The 19805-nt window shown below is 48.5% G+C and overlaps 1 protein-coding gene across 5 annotated transcripts in view; it reads right to left on the reverse strand.

The window, feature by feature from the left end:
* Positions 1-19805, reverse strand: part of NISCH (nischarin) — a 306900-nt gene that overhangs the window by 205667 nt on the left and 81428 nt on the right. For all 5 annotated transcript variants that reach the window (XR_010186909.1, XM_063940634.1, XM_063940635.1 and 2 more), the window contains 3 exons: positions 13179-13274; positions 11850-12002; positions 11606-11674 (listed from right to left, as the gene is read on the reverse strand). Coding sequence is in view for 4 of the 5 variants with exons in the window: in XM_063940634.1 (XP_063796704.1) it covers positions 11606-11674; positions 11850-12002; positions 13179-13274 (318 nt within the window). In the remaining variant the exon portion in view is untranslated. The remainder of the gene's footprint in view (positions 1-11605; positions 11675-11849; positions 12003-13178; positions 13275-19805) is intronic.

Raw genomic sequence — 19805 nt, forward strand, 5'->3', positions numbered from 1 at the left:
CACTTGTCCAACAGATCCCACTGGAAGATCCTTGCATGGGACTTGGCGAATGGAAATTCTTCGTAAGAAGCTACCATCTTTCCCAAGGCTCGCGTGCATAGATGCACCGATACCTGTATTTGTATTAGGAGGTCTCCGTCTAGAGACGCCAACTCCTTGGACTTCTCCTCCGGGAGAAACCCTTTTTATCCTGTTCTGTGTCCAGAACCATACCCAGGAACAGTAGACGTGTCGTAGGAACCAGCTGTGACTTTGGAATATTCAGAATCCAGCCGTGCTGTTGTAGCACTTCCCGAGATCGTCCAAGTACGGGATAAGTACTTCGGCCATTACCTTGGTAAATACCCTCGGTGCCGGGGACAGACCAACGGCAACGTCTGGAATTGGTAATGACAATCCTGTACCACAATTTTGAGGTACACCTGGTGACGAGGGTAAATAGGGACATGCAGGTAAGTATCCTTGATGTCCAGTGACACCCTGAAATTTTCCAGGCTTGCAATAATCGCCCTGAGCGATTCCATTTTGAACTTGAACCTTCGTATATAAGTGTTCAAGGATTTCAATTTTAGAATGGGTCTCACCGAACCGTCTGGTTTCGGTACCACAACATTTTGGAATAGTAACCCCGGCCTTGTTGAAGGAGGGGTACCTTGATTTCACCTGCTGGAAGTACAGCTTGTGAATTGCCGCCAGTACTACCTTTCTCCGAGGGCAGCAGGCAAGGCTGATGTGAGGCAACGGCGAGGGGGAGTCGTCTTGAACTCCAGCCTGTATCCCTGTGATACTACTTGCAGAACCTAGGGATCCACCTGTGGGCAAGCCCACTGATCCCTGCAGTTCCCGAGAAGCGCCCCCACCGCACCTGTCTCCACCTGTGGAGCCCCAGCGTCATGCAGTGGACTCAGAGGAAGCGAGGGAAGATATTTGATCCTGGAACTGGCTGACTGGGGCAGCTTTTTCCTTCTTCCCTTGTCTCTGTGCAGAAAGGAAGCGCCTTTGACCCGCTTGCTTTTCTGAAGCCGAAAGGACTGTACCTGAAAATACGGTGCCTTCTTTAGGCTTTTGTGAGGAAACCTGAGGTAAAAAAATTTCTTCCCAGCTGTTGCTGTGGATACGAGGTCCCAGAGACCATCCCCAAACAATTCCTCACCCTTATAAGGCAGAATCTCCATGTGCCTTTTAAATGCAGCATCACCTGTCCACTGCCGGGTTTCTACTACCCTCCTGGCAGAATGGACATTGCATTAATTCTGGATGCCAGCCGGCAAATATCCCTCTGTGCATCCTTTATATATAAGACAATGTCTTAAATATGCTCAATGTTAGCAAAATATTATCCCTGTCTTAGCGTATTAATATTATCTGACAGGGTGTCAGACCACGCTGCAGCAGCACTATTTATGCTGAGGCAATTGCAGGTTTCAGTATATAACCTGAGTGTGTAAATACAGACTTCAGGATCGCCTCCTGCTTTTTATCAGCAGGTTCCATCAAGGTGGCCGTATCCTAAGACGGCAGTGCCACCTTTTGACAAACGTGTGAGCGCCTTATCCACCATAAGGGATATCTCCCAACGTGACCTGTCCTCTGGCGGGAAAGGTTACGCCATCAGTAACTTTTTAGAAATTACCAGTTTCTTATCGGGGGAAACCACGCTTCTTTACACACTTCATTCATTCATCTGATGGGGGAACAAAACAGTGGCTGTTTTTTCTCCCCAAAAATAAAACCCCTTTTATGTGGTACTTGGGTTCATGTCAGAAAATGCGTAACACATTTTTCATTGCCGAGATCATGTAACGAATGTTCCTAGTGGATTGTGTATATGTCTCAACCTCGTCGACACTGGAGTCAGACTCCGTGTCGACATCTGTGTCTGCCATCTGAGGTAACGGGCGTTGTTTGAGCCCCTGATGGCCTTTGAGACGCCTGGGCAGACGCGGGCTGAGAAGCCGGCTGTCCCACAGCTGTTACGTCATCCAGCCTTTTATGTAAGGAGTTGACACTATCGGTTAATACCTTCCACCTATCCATCCACTCTGGTGTCGGCCCCACAGGGGGCGACATCCCATTTATCGGCCTCTGCTCCGCCTCCACGTAACCTTCCTCATCCAACATGTCGACACAGCCGTACCGACACACCGCACACACACAGGGAATGCTCTGACTGAGGACAGGACCCCACAAAGTCCTTTGGGGAGACCGAGAGAGAGTATGCCAGCACACACCAGAGCGCTATATAATGCAGGGATTAACACTATAACTGAGTGATTTTTCCCCAAATAGCTGCTTGTATACATATATTTGCGCCTAAATTTAGTGCCCCCCCTCTCTTTTTAACCCTTTGAGCCTGAAAACTACAGGGGACAGCCTGGGGAGCTGTCTTCCAGCTGCACATGAAGAGAAAATGGCGCCAGTGTGCTGAGGGAGAAGCCCCGCCCCCTTTTCGGCGGACTTTCTCCCGCTTTTTCTGTGATACTGGCAGGGGTAATTTTTACATCTATATAGCCTCTGGGACTATATATGATGTATATTTTGCCAGCCAAGGTGTTATTTATTGCCCTCAGGGCGCCCCCCCCCCCCAGCGCCCTGCACCCATCAGTGACCGAAGTGTGAGGTGTACATGAGGAGCAATGGCGCACAGCTGCAGTGGTGTGGGCTACCTTGGTGAAGACCGAAGTCTTCTACCGCGATTTTCCGGACCTTCTTCGTGCTTCTGGCTCTGTAAGGGGGGCGGCGGCGCAGCTCCGGGAACGAATACCAAGGTCGGGTCCTGCGGTCGATCCCTCTGGAGCTAGTGTCCAGTAGCCTAAGAAGCCCAAACTACCACCTGTTAGGTAGGTTCGCTTCTTCTCCCCTTAGTCCCTCGCTGCAGTGAGTCTGTTGCCAGCAGATCTCACTGAAAATAAAAAACCTAAACATACTTTCTTTCTAGGTGCTCAGGAGAGCCCCTAGTGTGCATCCAGCTTGGCCGGGCACAAGAATCTAACTGAGGTCTGGAGGAGGGTCTTAGTGGGAGGAGCCAGTGCACACCAGGTAGTCCTAAAGCTTTCTTTAGTTGTGCCCAGTCTCCTGCGGAGCCGCTAATCCCCATGGTCCTTACGGAGTCCCCAGCATCCACTTAGGACATTAGAGAAACAGGAAACGTCCCAGATGAAATTCCACCGCAGAACAATTTCTGCTCTCACACCAAGAGATGTATTTCTTCCAAATACAATGGTAATGCTTAGACGTTACCCCCTTCCCGGCTCGGATCATAGTCGGGATTGATCTTCCTGTTGGGCCGAGAGGCCATCATGTCTACTCCTGGAATGAAGACCACTGACAATGCCACGGCGTTTCTTGCTGCCCAGAGGAAAATTCTTGACACCTCTGACATTGTTGCTCTGCTCTTCATTTCGCCCCGTCGGTTTATGTACGTCACTGCCGTTACATTGTCCGACTTGACCTGAATGGCCCGATCTTGTAGATGTGAGGCCTGCAGAAGGGCGTTGTATACGGCCCTGAGTTACAGAATGTTGATTGGAAGGACAACTTCCTGACTTGACCATCTTCCTTGAAACCTCCACCCTGGGTGACTGCCCTCCAACCTCTGATGCTTGCGTCTGTGGTTAACAGAATCCAGTTCTGAATTTCGAACCTCCGGCCTTCGACGAGGTGAGGCGAGAAGACTGTAGCCACCACAGAACGGAGATCCTGGCTTTTGGCGACAGACGGAACCTCTGGTGCATGTGAAAAAGCGATCCAGACCATTTGTCCAACAGATCTATCTGGAAGGGTCTTGCATGAAAACTTTCGTATTGAAGAGCCTCGTAAGAGGCCACCATGTTTCCCAGAAGGTGAATGCACAGATGCACCGACACCCGGGCTGGTTTTAGGACGTCCCGAACCATTGACTGGATCACCAATACCTTTTCCAACGAAAGGAACAATTTCTGCGACTTTGTGTCCAGTACCATTACCAGGAATGGGAGCCTCCTTGTTGGCTCTAGGTGAGATTTTGGAAGGTTCAGATCTGAAACTTCAGAATTTACCCATGATTCTTTAAACAGGGTATTCAACTCCCTTGACACAGGAAAAGTAACTGAGGACTTCTTTTTTACATTAAAATAAGATTCCTCACACTCCTCTGACACCTTATCAGGAATATGCAAAACATCTCTGACAGCCTCTATAAGAGCCTCTATTCTCCGTGACAGAGCTGCATCCCCCCCAAACCCCCCTCCCCTCTGAGTCCACCTCTCCCTCCTCCATGTCTGACCTGTCAGCGTCAGACTGCAGGATGTGGGCCAGAGATAGCTTTTGCGGACAAATGAGGAGGGGATCGAGACGCTGTTTTGGGGACTGAGTCCCTGTTCATAAACTCATCCACAGTCTGTTTTAAGTATTGCGTCTCTTTCTCATTGCGGGACAATTTTGTAGAAAGAGTTGAGATTATTCTTTTTTTAAAAGAATTAACCCATTCCGGTGCAGCGCCACTAGCCTGTGAACCCTGAGTACCCTGTAGTGAGTCCCCTGGTGAAGAGGAACACTCCGCTGTACAAGAAACACACTCTTTGCCTGACATAATGTAATGTGACACACACACACAGGAAAAGGTTAAGCACAATTAACCGACAAAGAGCCCTTTAGGGAGACACAGATGTTTGGAGCCAGCCCCCACTGCTCCCTTATCGCTAATGCCAAGCTTAGCCGGGTCGCAGACTAAGTACCCTGATAGAGGACCTAGTACACTAATAGTCACTCTCCCCCTGCTATGACCCCCTGGTACCGTTGAGGTAAACTGCAGTCACACTGGAAGAGCTGCGTGTCCCTGTCCTGTCAGCGTCTTTGTCCACTGCAGAGGGAAAATGGCGCTGGTGAGCTGCTGGATCCTCTCATAGTGAAGCACCGCCCGTTCAATGGCGCGTGGTCTTCCCGCTTTTTTTTTATACTGGCTGAGGAATCTGGTGCTTAAAAATAAGATTTTACTTACCGATAAATCTATTTCTCGTAGTCCGTAGTGGATGCTGGGACTCCGTCAGGACCATGGGGAATAGCGGCTCCGCAGGAGACAGGGCACAAAATTTAAAAGTTTGACCACTAGGTGGTGTGTACTGGCTCCTCCCCCTATGACCATCCTCCAAGCCTCAGTTAGGATACTGTGCCCGGACGAGCGTACACAATAAGGAAGGATTTTGAATCCCGGGTAAGACTCATACCAGCCACACCAATCACACCGTACAACTTGTGATCTGAACCCAGTTAACAGTATGACAAACGTAGGAGCCTCTGAACAGACGGCTCACAACAATAACAACCCGATTTTTTTGTAACAATAACTATGTACAAGTATTGCAGACAATCCGCACTTGGGATGGGCGCCCAGCATCCACTACGGACTACGAGAAATAGATTTATCGGTAAGTAAAATCTTATTTTCTCTGACGTCCTAGTGGATGCTGGGACTCCGTCAGGACCATGGGGATTATACCAAAGCTCCCAAATGGGCGGGAGAGTGGGGATGACTCTGCAGCACCGAATGAGAGAACTCCAGGTCCTCCTTAGCCAGGGTATCAAATTTGTAGAATTTTACAAACGTGTTCTCCCCTGACCACGTAGCTGCTCGGCAGAGTTGTAATGCCGAGACCCCTCGGGCAGCCGCCCAAGATGAGCCCACCTTCCTTGTGGAATGGGCCTTGACAGATTTAGGCTGTGGCAGGCCTGCCACAGAATGTGCAAGTTGAATTGTGCTACAAATCCAACGAGCAATCGTCTGCTTAGAAGCAGGAGCACCCAGCTTGTTGGGTGCATACAGTATAAACAGCGAGTCAGATTTTCTGACTCCAGCCGTCCTTGAAATATATATTTTCAATGCTCTGACAACGTCCAGCAACTTGGAATCCTCCAAATCGCTAGTAGCCGCAGGCACCACAATAGGCTGGTTCAGGTGAAACGCTGAAACCACCTTAGGCAGAAAGTGAGGACGCGTCCGCAGTTCTGCCCTGTCCGAATGGAAAATCAGATATGGGCTTTTATACGATAAAGCCGCCAATTCTGACACTCTCCTGGCTGAAGCCAGGGCCAGTAGCATGGTTACTTTCCATGTAAGATATTTCAAATCCACCGATTTGAGTGGCTCAAACCAATGGGATTTGAGAAAATCCAAAACTACATTAAGATCCCACGGTGCCACTGGGGGCACAACCGGGGGCTGTATATGTAGTACTCCTTTTACAAAAGTCTGGACTTCAGGAACTGAAGCCAATTCTTTCTGGAAGAAAATCGACAGGGCCGAAATTTGAACCTTAATGGACCCTAATTTGAGGCCCATAGACAATCCTGTTTGCAGGAAATGTTGGAATCGACCCAGTTGAAATTCCTCCGTCGGGGCCTTCCTGGCCTCACACCACGCAACATATTTTCTCCAAATGCGGTGATAATGTTGTGCAGTCACCTCCTTCCTGGCTTTTACCAGGGTAGGGATGACCTCTTCCGGAATGCCTTTTTCCCTTAGGATTCGGCGTTCAACCGCCATGCCGTCAAACGCAGCCGCGGTAAGTCTTGGAATAGACACGGTCCCTGCTGAAGCAGGTCCCGTCTTAGAGGTAGAGGCCACGGATCTTCCGTGAGCATCTCCTGAAGTTCCGGGTACCAAGTTCTTCTTGGCAAATCCGGAGCCACGAGTATCGCGTGTCAGCTGTGTTCATCCCGGGAGTGGACAACTGGGAAGCAGACTTCCTCAGCAGACAGTGCTAACACATGATTTTCTGCCCAGCGGAGAATCCTTGCAGCTTCTGCCATTGCCCTCCTGCTTCTTGTGCCGCCCTGTCTGTTTACGTGGGCGACTGCCGTGATGTTGTCCGACTGAATCAACACCGGCTGACCCTGAAGCAGAGGTTTTGCCAGGCTTAGAGCATTGTAGATTGCTCTTAGCTCCAGTATATTTATGTGAAAAGACGTCTCCAGGCTTGACCACACGCCCTGGAAGTTTCTTCCCTGTGCGACCGCTCCCCAGCCTCTTAGGCTGGCATCCGTGGTCACTAGGACCCAGTTCTGTATGCCGAATCTGCGGCCCTCTAACAGATGAGCACTCTGCAACCACCATAGCAGAGACACTCTTGTCCTTGTGGACAATTTTATCCGCTGATGCATCTGCAGATGCGATCCGGACCATTTGTCCAGCAGATCCCACTGAAAAGTTCGTGCATGGAATCTGCCGAATGGAATCGCTTCGTAAGAAGCTACCATTTTTCCCAGGACTCTTGTGCATTGATGCACAGATACTTTTCCTGGTTTTAGGAGGTTCCTGACTAGATCGGATAACTCCCTGGCTTTCTCCTCCGGAAGAAATACCTTTTTCTGAACAGTGTCCAGAATCATCCCTAGGAACAACAGACGTGTCGTCGGGATCAGTTGGGATTTTGGAAAATTCAGAATCCACCCGTGTTGTTGGAGCACTACTTGGGTTAGTGCTACTCCGACCTCCAGCTGTTCTCTGGATCTTGCCCTTATCAGGAGATCGTCCAAGTAAGGGATAATTAAGACGCCTTCTCTTCGAAGAAGGATCATCATTTCGGCCATTACCTTGGTAAAGACCAGGGGTGCCGTGGACAATCCAAACGGCAGCGTCTGAAACTGATAATGACAGTTTTGGACCACGAACCTGAGGTACCCTTGGTGTGAAGGACAAATTGGAATATGAAGGTAAGCATCCTTGATGTCCAAGGACACCATAAAATCCCCTTCTTCCAGATTCGCTATCACTGCTCTGAGTGACTCCATCTTGAACTTGAATTTTTGTATGTACAGGTTCAGAGATTTTAGATTTAGAATCGGTCTTACCGAGCCGTCCGGCTTCGGTACCACAAATAGCGTGGAGTAATACCCCTGTCCCTGTTGTAGGAGGGGTACCTTGACTATCACCTGCTGAGAATACAGCTTGTGAATGGCCTCCAATACCGTCGCCCTGTCGGAGGGAGACGTTGGCAAAGCAGACTTTAGGAAACGGCGAGGAGGGGACTTCTCGAATTCCAACCTGTAACCCTGAGATACTACCTGCAGGATCCAGGGGTCCACCTGCGAGTGAGCCCACTGTGCGCTGAAATGTTTGAGGCGACCCCCCACCGCCCCTGAGTCTGCTTGTAAGGTCCCAGCGTCATGCTGACGCCTTTGTAGAAGCCGGGGAGGGCTTCTGCTCCTGGGAAGGAGCTGCTTGTTGCAGTCTCTTACCCTTTCCTTTGCCTCGGGGCAAATAGGAATGTCCTTTTGCTCGTTTGTTCTTATAGGAACGAAAGGACTGCGGCTGAAAAGCCTGCGGCTTTTTCTGCTGGGAGGTGACCTGGGGTAAAAAGGTGGATTTTCCGGCCGTTGCCGTGGCCACCAGATCCGATAGACCGACCCCAAATAATTCCTCCCCCTTATACGGCAATACTTCCATATGTCGTTTGGAATCCGCATCACCTGACCACTGGCGCGTCCATAAATTTCTTCTGGCAGATATGGACATCGCACTTACTCTTGATGCCAGAGTGCAAATATCTCTCTGTGCATCTCGCATATAAAGAAATGCATCCTTTAACTGCTCTATAGTCAGTAAAATACTGTCCCTATCCAGGGTATCAATATTTTCAGACAGTGACTCCGACCAAGCCACGCCAGCACTGCACATCCAGGCTGAGGCGATTGCTGGTCTCAGTATAACACCCGTATGTGTGTATATACTTTTCAATGTATTCTCCAGCCTCCTATCAGCTGGATCCTTGAGGGCGGCCGTATCAGGAGACGGTAACGCCACTTGCTTTGATAAGCGTGTGAGCGCCTTATCCACCCTAGGAGGTGTTTCCCAGCGCGCCCTAACCTCTGGCGGGAAAGGGTATAATGCCAATAACTTCTTTGAAATTAGCAGTTTTCTATCTGGGGTAAACCACGCTTCATCACACACTTCATTCAGTTCCTCTGATTCAGGAAAAACTATCGGTAGTTTTTTCACACCCCACATAATACCCCTTTTTGTGGTACTTGCAGTATCAGAGATATGCAAAGCCTCCTTCATTGCCGTGATCATATAACGTGTGGCCCTACTGAAAAATACGTTTGTTTCTTCACCGTCGACACTGGATTCAGTGTCAGTGTCTGGGTCTGTGTCGACCGACTGAGGTAAAGGGCGTTTTACAGCCCCTGACGGTGTCTGAGACGCCTGGACAGGTACTAACTGGTTTGCCGGCTGTCTCATGTCGTCAACCGACTTTTGTAGCGTGCTGACACTATCCCGTAATTCCATAAACAAAGCCATCCATTCTGGTGTCGACTCCCTAGGGGGTGACATCACCATTACAGGCAATTGCTCCGCCTCCACGCCAACATCGTCCTCATACATGTCGACACACACGTACCGACACACAGCAGACACACAGGGAATGCTCTGATAGAAGACAGGACCCCACTAGCCCTTTGGGGAGACAGAGGGAGAGTTTGCCAGCACACACCCAAGCGCTATAAATATATATAGGGACAACCTTAATAAGTGTGTTCCCTTTATAGCAGCTCAAATATTATAAATATCGCCAATAAGTGCCCCCCCTCTCTGTTTTTACCCTGTTTCTGTAGTGCAGTGCAGGGGAGAGTCCTGGGAGCCTCCCTCGCAGCGGAGCTGGGCAGGAAAATGGCGCTGTGTGCTGAGGAGAATAGGCCCCGCCCCCTTTTCGGCGGGCTTCTTCTCCCGTTTTTTTTGGAACCTGGCAGGGGTTAAATACATCCATATAGCCCCAGGGCAGAATAGGTATATTACATTGCTGCCCAGGGCGCCCCCCCCAGCGCCCTGCACCCTCAGTGACCGCTGGTGTGAAGTGTGCGGAGAGCAATGGCGCACAGCTGCAGTGCTGTGCGCTACCTCATGAAGACTGAGACGTCTTCTGCCGCCGGTTTCTGGACCTCTTCTCTATTCGGCATCTGCAAGGGGGTCGGCGGCGCGGCTCCGGTGACCCATCCAGGCTGTACCTGTGATCGTCCCTCTGGAGCTAGTGTCCAGTAGCCTAAGAAGCAAATCCATCCTGCACGCAGGTGAGTTCACTTCTTCTCCCCTAAGTCCCTCGTTGCAGTGAGCCTGTTGCCAGCAGGACTCACTGAAAATAAAAAAACCTAACAAACTTTTTCTAAGCAGCTCTTTAGGAGAGCCACCTAGATTGCACCCTGCTCGGACGGGCACAAAAACCTAACTGAGGCTTGGAGGAGGGTCATAGGGGGAGGAGCCAGTACACACCACCTAGTGGTCAAACTTTTAAATTTTGTGCCCTGTCTCCTGCGGAGCCGCTATTCCCCATGGTCCTGACGGAGTCCCAGCATCCACTAGGACGTCAGAGAAATAGAGAGAACCGTTTTAAGACTGTTGTGCCAGTATGGGAACTGTATACTGTACGGGGACGCAGTTATGTACTGTGTCCGGAGACGCATTCCGCCCCATTTAGACGCCGTGCGTCTCCGTACCCTCATGCCACCATAATGGCCGGCGCCCCGCTAGGCGGGACGCCGGCTCAGTACTCACCCCTCTTCAGTCTTCAGGCTCTGTTAGGGGCGGCGGCGTGCTGCGGGAATGTACGCTCGCCGTGGTGGGTCTTGCAAATAGGTCCCTCAGGAGCTCAGTGTCCTGTCAGTGGGGGAACGGGACCATTAACCTTTCAAGAGGTTGGGCCGTTTCCCCCCCCTAAATCCCACGAAGGAGGCAGGCTGGTGCCATCCAGTCCTGCCTGAAAACAACAAACACAGAATAATAAATGCAGAAAACTCTTCAGGAGCTTCCTTCAGCGTGACCGGCTCCTCCGGGCACATTTTCTAAACGGAGTCTGGTAGGAGGGACATAGAGGGAGGAGCCAGCCCCCACTATCACATTCTTAAAGTGCCCATGGCTCCTAGTGGACCAGTCTATACCCCATGGTACTAAATGGACCCCAGTATCCTTTAGGACATAAGAGAAATTTAAAGTGCACTGGCTCCTTTGGACCCCGTCTATACCCCATTGTAGTAGCTTCCCCCAATATCGCTTATAGATGCTAGAGAAATACGGGTGAAACATCGGGATAAATCTAGAAAAATTTAAGTTTTTCACCTGTAATTGGATACCCCAAATGTGTGTATACATGCAACCCTGGCTGCTCCTGAGCATGTTCACACTCCTGTATACAACAGCCACTATCTAAAACTCAATGAAAATTGCATACGTCTAGTAAAGACCAAATATGCAGTATGCCACTGTAAAAAGTTTCCTAGGTTATTACCACTTCTTTTTTTTCACAACTACATTTTTTGTTTGCAATAAATTTTAAATGCTATATTCACATAAGAAAACATTAGCTCAACTGCTGAGTTTGGAGGATGGTGCATTTTGGTGTAGTTTCTATTGAAACCAACCCAGCACTTATGTTCCTGTTCTACCAGGTAACTGACCCTGGAATAGAGTTACACTGTATAATTTGAGTGCACAGTGTGAAACATGACATTACAAGAGGGGGTGGGGTCCCCAGGTGCTGGGTGATACCCTGGATTTCCCCCGGTACCCCAGTGGACCAGGCTGATACAGTCTTTAAATGTAAATGTTTTCTCTTGTGCATTTTATCAAGCCCCTTACCTGTAGATTCTCAATTGAGGATATATTATTGTGACTCAAGGCCATAAATTCTATTTGTGGAGTAAGTTTCTGCAAAGAGACAATCATTAAAAAAAATAAGTCAAATGAAACCATTTACTATTTCAGGTAAAAGACATCTTTAACAAAATTATTTTCCACCACCATTAATTACACAGTTCAATTGTGAAAAGTTATAATGTGATAAAATTGATAACATTACTGGTAAAATGTCCTACTTTCTTACCACTGAATCATCAATAGAAGCGATGTGATTGTGGCTCATATCCACAGTAGTGAGGGTACTCCATTTTGGAACCACAGCTGTAATAGGACAGTCCGATGACGTACCTTCTGCCTCCCAATGATCGAATTCAAGAGCTTCAGGCACTAATATTTCCTGAAGATAAAAAACCATTGAGTCGTATAATATCCGTGCTACACACAGGACAGACATAAGCACGGCTTCAATTTAAATAAAGTCCTTTAAAATGTACTTCAGAAGCCCATTAAGCACTTCATGGAGTGTTTTTCCCAGACTTCAGCAGCGTGAGTGGATCCCTTCTCTGTAAAAGGAGTTTTAATAATGTATGTTTCTGCACATGCACTGCTATAATGTGGGATCTACGGATAACTACTTCAGTGCCTAAAAAGAAAGATGGCTCCGGTCCCTATTGCTTTGAGGACAGGAAGGGCAATTAAAACCGCTGCATTTTACTTAGAACACACAAGGAACAAGTCACTTTGGGAGTGATGTATCAAGCTGTAAAAAGAGTGGGGAAGTGGACCAGTGGAGAAGGTGTCCATAATAACCTTTGAGGTAGCACTTATCAAGTACATTCTATAAAATCATAGGTAGAAGCTCACTGGTTGCTATGGGCAACTTCTCCATTGGTACACTTCTCCACTTTTTTCATTGACTGATACATCAATCTCTTTGTTCTTCGAAGGGTCTAAGGCTGGATACACACCTGACAGATATGTCGGTGGACCTGCTGCGGCACTGACCAAGGTAAGTGTACACACTTACTGATCAGTCATTGATTATGTCAGTTCCTGTCATGCAGCTGAGTGGACATTTGAATTGGCCTGCCCAGCTATACACCCGTATACAAAGCACACCGTGCTTATATATCTGCAGTTACATTAGCCTTCGGCTGTGCTGCAGGGTCGACACGATATGTCTGAACGACTTTGTTCACTGACATGTTACGATTACACACCTGCTGACATGACCACGATATATCGGCCTTTCAATTGAACGGCCAAAATTTATCGGCCAGTGTGTACCCAGCGTAAGAAATGAACATGGCTTCATGTAACAAATACTCTTTATGCAGTAAAATAAGTTACGCTGAACAAAATATAAGTCTCATGTCATTTGAAATTCCTAGAAAATTCCTCATGTGACATGAGAGTTGGGAACAGGAACCTATTCTGACCTTTCTATAGATTACAGGAAATGTTCTATAGGAACCAGACAGGAAGAATTCAAATGACCGTTTCCAACTGCATAAATACTAATAAATCACAAAAGAAGTTTAAATATCAAGAAACAGCAAATGAAACATTGCACCTTCATTGATGATGTTGAATACTGAACAGTCATGGTTGCCAGGGCCTTCTTGCAAGAAGTGAATCCTTTAATGAGTTTTGCATCAGAATGAGAGATCTGAAAAACAGGTTGTCAGTGTGATAAGACGCCAATACTCAGCTTACCGAGAACAATAGCTGGGACAGGGGCTTCCTGAAGGTTTTCGTTAATTATCTATGCTGACTGCATGAAAATAAATGCAGCTTAAAGGAATCTTAGTGAGATCGTCAGTAGTGTCATGTGATTGATGTACGTTTGGCTGGAAGATATTCAGCAGTCACAGGCCTGTAAGAAATTGCTTGGAAAGGTATTTCCAGAAAGGTTACAGAAAGTTTATCCGTGTACTTGGCTTCTCCATAACTCCCTGTGCTGCTCCTGTACCCATCAGCTCATGTATCTTCGGTAGATAGACAGGCATCTCCCACACCAATGCTCCACTCTTGTATCTAGGGTAGATGAGAGAGCACCCCCACACTTATCTATTCTTCTTGTATCTTTGGGAAGAAGAGTGGGCATCGCTCAAAACTAATGTGTATCTTGAGGAGTAGAGTGGACATCACCCACAACCATAAAGTTACCTATGTTGGGGGAAAAGAGTGGCCATTGCCCAAACCCAACAGCTATGGTACCTTGAGGAGAAGAGACAGCACCCCAGACACCCATCCCCATCTCCTGTATCTTATGGAAAAGAGTAGGTATCACCCAGAACCAGCATATGGTGTATATTGTGAGGAGTAGAGAGAGAGTATCCCCCACACCCATCCACTCCTGTATCTTAGAGAGGGAGTTTGCTCAAAGCTATCACTTAATGAAGGTCCCTCACAGCCATCACTTCCCTTACACCCACGTCTCATGTTTTTGGAGTAGAAGCTACTTATTTTTTATTTATACCTTGTATATCCTGTAAAAAGAGAGGGCAGAACCTATATACAGTATTTGGGTAAAGACATACTATAATTTTCTTTATACTCCATACCTCTTGTATCTGTGAGAGATGTGCACACTAGAGGGCTCTTCTGTAAATAGGAGGGAAATGATCCTCCTACACCCCCGGACAGAATGAGTGCTACAAGTGATGTCAGCTGCATGAATTAATTAGCAGTCAAGTCAGATGGTGAAACAATAGCTTGGTCTATCACGTTATTAGAGAACAAAGTGAAAGTACACCATTTTCACAAAAGCCCAGCAACTGGCTTTTATCTGTCTAATGCAAGTTAATTATGAAAGTGTTTGATTTATTGCTACTGTTTATTGCAAACTTTGCCCCTAAATCCAATGTTAGTAAATGAGCATTTTTTCAGACACGCCTGAGTTTTTGCAAACACTCCCTGAAAACGGTCAGTTGACACCCAGAAACGCCCCCTTCCTGTCAAATCTTCTTGCGGCCGTCAGTGCGACTAAAAACTCTGCTAGAACCTGTGCACAACCACAAAAACCTTTGTACCCGTACGTCGCGCGTGCGCATTGCGGCGCATACGCATGCGCAGAAATGCCGATTTTTAGCCTGATCGCTGCACTGCGAACAACGGCAGCTAGCGATCAACTTGGAATGAGGGCCAATGTGCAGTGCGAACAAAACCCATACATTCAGTCGGCTGATTCTGTGCATTTTAATACGCACCCCTATGGGGCTGCAACAGTGATCGCACTGCACAAAAAAAAAAAAAAGAGTTAATTCTAGCACCCTGCACCTGTCGCAACCTGTGCAGCTATTCTTTCCTGCGTGGGGTGTTGCTCTCTGGTCAGGTACGGAGATACAGACTGAGTGTGATAGAAGCACCAAAGCAGAGAGCGACACCCCACACAGGAAAGAGGAGCTGCCTGGGTTGTGGCAGGTGCAGGGTGCTAGAATGAACACTAAAATATGTGGGTACCAATTGAGGTCCTACACTACTGTTTCTGGGTCCTATCACAATTTATGTTTTTGAGCTTCCCATATGCCATCAGATAACCCCACATGCCCGGGCAATTTAATAACCTGGAAAAGGGATTAAGAAGTGATAAACCAGTGATAAGCGCAAGGTGATAACACACCAGCCAATCATTACGCATTTGAAAAATGACAGTTAGGAGCTGACTGGCTGGGGCGTTATCACCTTGCACATATCACTGCTTTATCCTTTCTCCAGGCTTAATACATCTGCCCCACTGTACACCATGGAAAGTCACACTCATATTTTCAGTATGAATAATGCTCATAAATATATTGCCTTGATCTCACATAGCAAACAAGTGTAGTGCTGGGAGCAAAGAGGTGGGTAAGGGTGGGCAGCAGTTGGGACAATGCTGGGGGTGGGGTAAGGTAACAACTTGGGCAGTGCTGGAAGTAGGCAGCAGTTGGAGTAGAGCTGTGGGGTTGAAGAAGGTGTAAGGGCAGGCAGCAGTTGGGGCACTGCTGTGAGGGGGTGGATGGGGATAATGGCATGCAGCAGTTGGGGTAGGGAGTGGGTAAGGGTAGATAGCAGCTTGGGCAGTACTTTGGCCAAGCACTGGGTTAGGAGCAGGCAATACTTTGGCAGTCCTGGGGGTAGGGAAGGGGCAAGTGTCGATAGCTCCTTGGGGGCAGTGCTGGGAAAATGGGGAGATAGCTGCTGGGGCAGTACTGGGGCAAGGATGTATACATAGCAAGCTTAGATAGCAGTAGTGACAGTAGTGACCTCCCTTCTCTTGCTGGAAGCACCCGGCTGGGCCACCGTTGTCTGCATCCACTTTGAGCTGCAGCCCCAGCTTGACCCTCAGCATCCGGGTGTAGACCTCCAGCTCCCACATGACCTGAGCAGTGTCCACCTCCCTATCCTCCTGTGAGCAGGCTGAAGAAGATGAGCATGGAGTGCAGGCTACTTGAGGAGCCTGGCACAACCGACATGATGAGGACAACAACGCTGCTGCAGCCAGGAAAGTTGCAGGGTGGTTGACGGAAGTGGAGAAGCCAGGGCCAGTAACATTACCGTCTACCACATAAGGTATTTGTCTTCTACCGTCATCAAAGGTTCAAACCAGGAGGACTGTAGAAATTACAAAACAACATTCAAATCCCAAGGTGCCGTGGGTGACACAAAAGGCGGTTGTATGTGGAGTACTCCTTGCAGGAAGGTCTGGACCTCCGGCAACACTGTCAACTTTTTCTGGAAGAAAACCGAGAGAGCCGAAATCTTGACCTTAATGGAACCCAGACGTAAGCCCTCATCCACACCAGCCTACAGGAAACGTCCCAAGTGGAACACCGCAGGCGGATATGTGCGTTCCTCGCACCAAGAGACATATCTTCTCCAGATATGATGGTAGTGTTTTGACATCACAGGTTTTCTAGCCTGAACCATGGTAGCAATAACCTTTTTGGAAAGGCCTTTTTGTGCTAGGATGTTCCGCTCAACTTCCATGCCGTCAAACGAAGTCGCCGTAAGTCCTGTAGACGAACGGTCCCTGTTGCAGAAGATCCGTTCCGAGTGGCAGAGGCCAAGGGTCTGCGACAGACATGTCCAGAAGATCTGCGTAAACGCCCTCCGAGGCCAATCCGGGGCAATCAGAATTGCCTTGACACCCTGATTCCTGATTCGCTTGAGCAACCTCGGGAGCAACAGAATCGGAGGAATCAGGTAAACGAGCCGGTACGGCCACGGAGACGTTAGCGCATCTATGGCCCTCGTTTGAGGGTCCCTGGTCCTTGAGCAATACCAGCAAAGCTTTTTGTTGAGTCAAGATGCCATCATGTCTATCTGAGGGTAACCCCACAGGTCGACGATCTGTTGGAAAACCTGTTGATGCAGACCCCACTCCCCCGGGTGAAGATCGTGATGAATTAGGAAGTCCGCTTCCCAGTTGTCCACCCCCGGAATGAAGATGGCGGACATTGCCCTTGCGTTTCTTTCTGCCCAGAGGAGTATTTTTGACACATCACGCATGCATGCTTTGCTTTTTGTCCCTCCTTGCCGATTTATGTAAACCACCGCCATGGCGTTGTCCGACTGGACTTGGATCGCCCGATCCTTGAACAGAGGACAGGCCTGAAGTAGATCGCCAGAAGTTCCAGAATGTTGATTTGAAGAAGGGCTTTGTGGGCTGACCATCTGGCCTGGAACGGAGCCCCTTGGGTGACAGCTCCCCATCCCCTCAGACTTGCATCTGTCGTGAGGAGGATCCAATCCCGAATCCCAAAACTCTGACTTTCCAGTAGGTTTGAGGACTGTAACCACCACAGGAGGGATATCCTGGTCTGAGGCGACAGATGTATTATCCAGTGCATCTGAAGATGTGATCCGGACCACTTGCTCAGGAGATCCAACTGAAATGTTCTGGCATGGAACCTTCCGTATTGGATGGCCTCGTATGAGGCTCCCATCTTTCCCAACAATTTTATGCAAAGATGGACAGATATCCAAGTAGGCCGTAGAACCAGTCGGATCATCTCCTGGAGTGTCCGTGCCTTTACCTCCGGGAGGAACCCTTTCTGAGCCACAGTATCCAGAAACATACAGAGGAACAGTAGTCGCTGGGTAGGCTCCAGGTGGGACTTTTTTTAAATTGAGGATCCACCCATGTTGTGACAGCAGCTGAATAGTGCGATCTATGTTGAACAGTAGAAGCTCCCTGGATCTTGCTTTTATCAATAGATCGTCCAGGTAAGGGACAATATTGACCCCTTGGACCCTGAGCTGGAACATAATTTCTGCCATAACCTTCGTGAACACCCTCTGAGCTGTGGATAGGCCGAAGGAACTGGTAGTGATTGTTCAGCAAGGCAAAGCGTAGGTAAGCCTGATGGTCCGGCCAAATTGGGATATGGAGACAAGCGTCTTTTATATCCAGGGAGACCATGAACTCCCGTTCTTCCAGACCCGCAATCACTGCTCGCAGGGATTTCATCTTGAACTTGAAAGTCTTTAGGTAAGGGTTCAAGGATTTGAGGTTCAGAATGGGTCTTACCAAACCGTCCAGATTCGGTACCACAAACAGGTTGGAGTAATAACCCTTTCCTTGTAGTGGCACAGGAACAATGACGTGGAACTGGACCAACTTTAGGATGGCCAGTTGTAGCGTAGCCCGTGTATCCTCCAAAACTGGTAAGCTTGATTTGAAAAACTGTTGGGGAGGAACGCTGTCGAACTCCAGCTTGTAGCCCTGAGAAATGAGGTCCTTTATCCAGGTATCCTGGCAAGAGCTTTCCCAGATGCGGCTGAAGGGACGCAGCCAAACTCCCACCTCAAGATCCCCTCAGGTTGGGGGACACAGTCATGCTGGGGGTTTAGTGGGAGCTGCACTGGTGCTTGGTTCCTGAGAACTAGTGGTAGCTGGTCTTTGCGCCTTACCTCTGGTGCCTCGTGCTGCATTAGAGGCACCTCTGGTTCTTGACCGGAATCTAGCAGACCAAAAAGGACTGGTTAGACGGTCCCATGTAGGGACGCCTAGCAGGCGGGGCCCCTGAGGGGAGAGACGTGGATTTTCCTGCAGTAACCTTAGAAATTCATGTATCTAACTCAACCCCGAATAGCCACTCCCCTGAAAAAGGGAGAGACTCCACACTGCGCTTGGAATCTGCGTCCACAATCCACTGATGCAGCCACAAAACTCTGCGCACAGACACTGCCATTGTAGTGGTCCTAGCATTAATAATGCCTCTCTCTTTAAGGGAGTCACATAGGATGCGTGTAGTGTCTTGAATGTGTTTTATGAGGTTCATCATGGTGACTAGGGGCATATCCCCGCAAGGCCCTCCTGAATTTGAGTCGCCCAGGTATGGATGGCATGAGACATCCAGCAATATGCTATCACAGGTCTTTGTGATACTCCAGCCGCTGTATAAATAGACTTCAGTGTAGTTTCTATTTTTCTATCCCCAGAATCCTTAAGATGAGAAGAGCCAGAAGCAGGTAACAGCACCTTTTTTGAGAGGCGGGAGACATAGACATCCACGGCTGGGGGTTCTTCCCAATATTTCCTACCTTCAGGTGCAAATGGGAACGTATGCAAAAACCGCCTTGTAACCTGATATTTCTTTTCAGGATTTTCCCAGGCTTGCTTAAATAAGTCATCCAATTCCGGAGAATCAGAGATTGTGACACAGAGTTTCTTTTGTGCTAGAAAGAACAACTGCGGTGTTGCAGCGTCCTATGAAGGGATTTTTTAACACATCCCTGATAGCTAGTATGAGGGGCCCAATGCCCTGTACTGAAGTGGAATCCTCAGGTATAGGATCCAAATCTTCCCCCTCCTCCTGTACTTCTTCCTCAGATTCTGAGAGCAAATCAGGCAGTCCACGCTTCGGTGGTCCTGAACTAGGGAGGGGGGCTGTTTGTCTGCCTTAGCAGTCAAATCTGCAACAGCCTTTTGCAGCTGTTGTGTTTGCTGAGTATTAGCAGTGAGCTGGGATGACATGTCTGACATCAAAGATTTCATGGCACTGAGCCAGGTAGATTCCCGATCCCGATGTGCTATACCCACTGCAGTACACACTGATTTGAGTGTATTCTCAATTCTGCGATCAGCTGCGTCTTTGAGGGAGATAGCTCCAGGTACAGGCAGTACAATTTTACACACTGACGGGGGATTTTCCCACACTTTCCTATCCCAAGTTGGAAAAGGAAATGAATTTAGTAATCATTTTGGAGTTTG

This window comes from Pseudophryne corroboree, chromosome 9 (assembly GCF_028390025.1).
Source record: "Pseudophryne corroboree isolate aPseCor3 chromosome 9, aPseCor3.hap2, whole genome shotgun sequence".
NCBI classification, from domain to species: Eukaryota; Metazoa; Chordata; class Amphibia; order Anura; family Myobatrachidae; genus Pseudophryne; species Pseudophryne corroboree.